General features: G+C 34.8%; 1 protein-coding gene across 1 annotated transcript; it reads right to left on the bottom strand.

Annotated features, from left to right (window-relative positions):
- Window positions 1-612: 612 nt before the first annotated feature.
- Window positions 613-1,020, bottom strand: LOC129633364 (histone H2B subacrosomal variant). The gene has a single exon (XM_055555309.1). The coding sequence runs from the start codon at window positions 1,018-1,020 to the stop codon at window positions 613-615; it is 408 nt and encodes a 135-aa protein (XP_055411284.1).
- Window positions 1,021-2,065: the final 1,045 nt, after the last annotated feature.

The following is a 2,065-nucleotide window of genomic DNA, read 5'->3' on the forward strand; positions in this document are numbered from 1 at the left end:
AGACATAGAAAATTGACTCATGGTTACCAAAGGGGAATGACTGGAATAAAGGGATAGATTGGAATAAAAGATTAACAGATGTACACTACCTTATTAAAAAGACGCACACGCAAAGATAAAAATTACATGGTTAAGAGCTGAGCTTATTGAAAGAAATAGTTTACATGATCTAAAGGGACTCCATTAAAGAACTAAGTGGTTGAATGTAGTTTGCTCTAGAAAATACCTTTTTGATGAAAATTTATCAGTGCTGGTATGCTTCTGATTAAAATGTTTGTGTTCATAAATTCAAAGTCAGTGTGTCCTGGGGGTCAAAATAGCTGGATTAAATAATCATTTACATAGTTAACAATACCTTAACAATACAATTAGCATTGAATTTATATAATGAGATTTACACATTCATAGGAAAATCATGAGTTCTGGGAGGGAGTCACGTGGGCAGCAGGTGTTGGAAAACCTAAATAGTAGTCAAATCATTAAAACATATAATAGCAAGAGAGTAATTCTTCTCTACACATAAGACAAATAGGGAAAATACCAGGAAATATGACTGTATTATAAAAAAGAAGAATGAGTTCAATATTGAAGTGATCATTTGGGAAGTAAGAGTTACTTTCCCCAAGATTTAATGAAGCTGGAACATGGAGTTAAGGAGCGGACATATCGTTGGACAGCTTCTTTTCCGAAAGCCACTGCATACTTAGCCAGTTTCTCAGGCAGCAGCAAATACACTGCCTTCTCGATGTCTTCAGGGGTGAGGGTACAGCGTTTTCTGTAATACATTAGGTTGCAGGCTGCAGTGGAAATGCACTCAAACATGTCATTGATCATGGTGTTTATGATGTCAGTGGTGCGAGATGATATGCCCTTCTGGGGAACCACTTCTTTTAGGACCCTGTTTATGTAGAGTGAGTTATTCCTAAGGCCAGATTCAGTGCTGGAATGTGATTTCTTTTTGGAGATTGCTTTTTGGTGTCCTCTGCAGCGCTTGTTCTTCTTGGTGATGTTTCTGGCCATTGCAGATGTTGTTCTTATCAGTTACAAGTGGAGAGGAGAAGGGCCTACAGGTGGTGGGAGTGCTCATATTTATACTGGCATGTCACAGTCAGACTTCTGGGGCTCCTCTCTGATTGGAGGTCACTCTTCCTATGTCATAATCCCCTAGCAACAACACTGGTTTGTTGTTAAGGGGAAATCTTGTTTCTGGGCAACTTAAAACTCTCCTAAGAAGATAGTGTTGCAGAAGGATTGAGGAGGACTTTATAGCAGAGGAGTACTAATTTTTCATACTTGATTTTTTAGCAATTTGTGTGCATAATATACACTAGTTTCAGAGTTGGCACACCTCATCAACTTGAGAGGTTGGTTGTAGGAAAGTAAAAGAAAAAAATGCCATAAACCTTTTAATAGGTGGAATATCTGTTTATAGAAGTATATATAAATTCATTTTATAAGCAAATGAATAAACTATTAAAAATCTCATAATGATGTTATAATAAAAATAAATATGTAAACTAATCTGCTTTTAAAAATTGTGACTTATTTAAAAAATGAATTCTAATTTATTTTTTGGACCACAACTCCTTAGGAGTAACTCAATAAAACTAGAGAATAAAACAAAACCCTCCTATTTTATTGTTTAAATTAAGATATGTGAACTGTGTTCATTAATTTTTTATAATGGTATTAATGTAGTCCTTGAAAATTTCACAAATTTTATTACATGGTCTGCTTTTTACAAGTTATTGTAGTTCTTCTGTCATTATTAACCAAAAGTATTTGTAGGGTCATTCTTGATCATGTGTCATGTTGATACTCATGCTTAAAAAGAAAATCTCCATTTGCTTTCTTAATCAAATTCATCCCTGGATAAAATAAAAAAGAAATAGAAGTAACTATAAAAATCCCAACTCACAAGCATTTCAGTAACTCATGGTTGCCTTAACTATTAATGCTGCCAAGAAATGTCTTTCACTGTGAGCTACTTCACAGATAAGGGAGTCTGGATTATGTGTACTTTCTGGAATGCTATCTTATAAGCCCTTTCCTTTTTCTCCCACTC

Source organism: Bubalus kerabau, chromosome 18 (assembly GCF_029407905.1).
Source record: "Bubalus kerabau isolate K-KA32 ecotype Philippines breed swamp buffalo chromosome 18, PCC_UOA_SB_1v2, whole genome shotgun sequence".
Lineage (NCBI taxonomy): Eukaryota > Metazoa > Chordata > Mammalia > Artiodactyla > Bovidae > Bubalus > Bubalus kerabau.

Bases quoted from the DNA above. Each gene is read 5' to 3' on its own strand.
- LOC129633364 (XM_055555309.1), bottom strand. From the start codon at position 1,020: ATGGCCAGAAACATCACCAAGAAGAACAAGCGCTGCAGAGGACACCAA.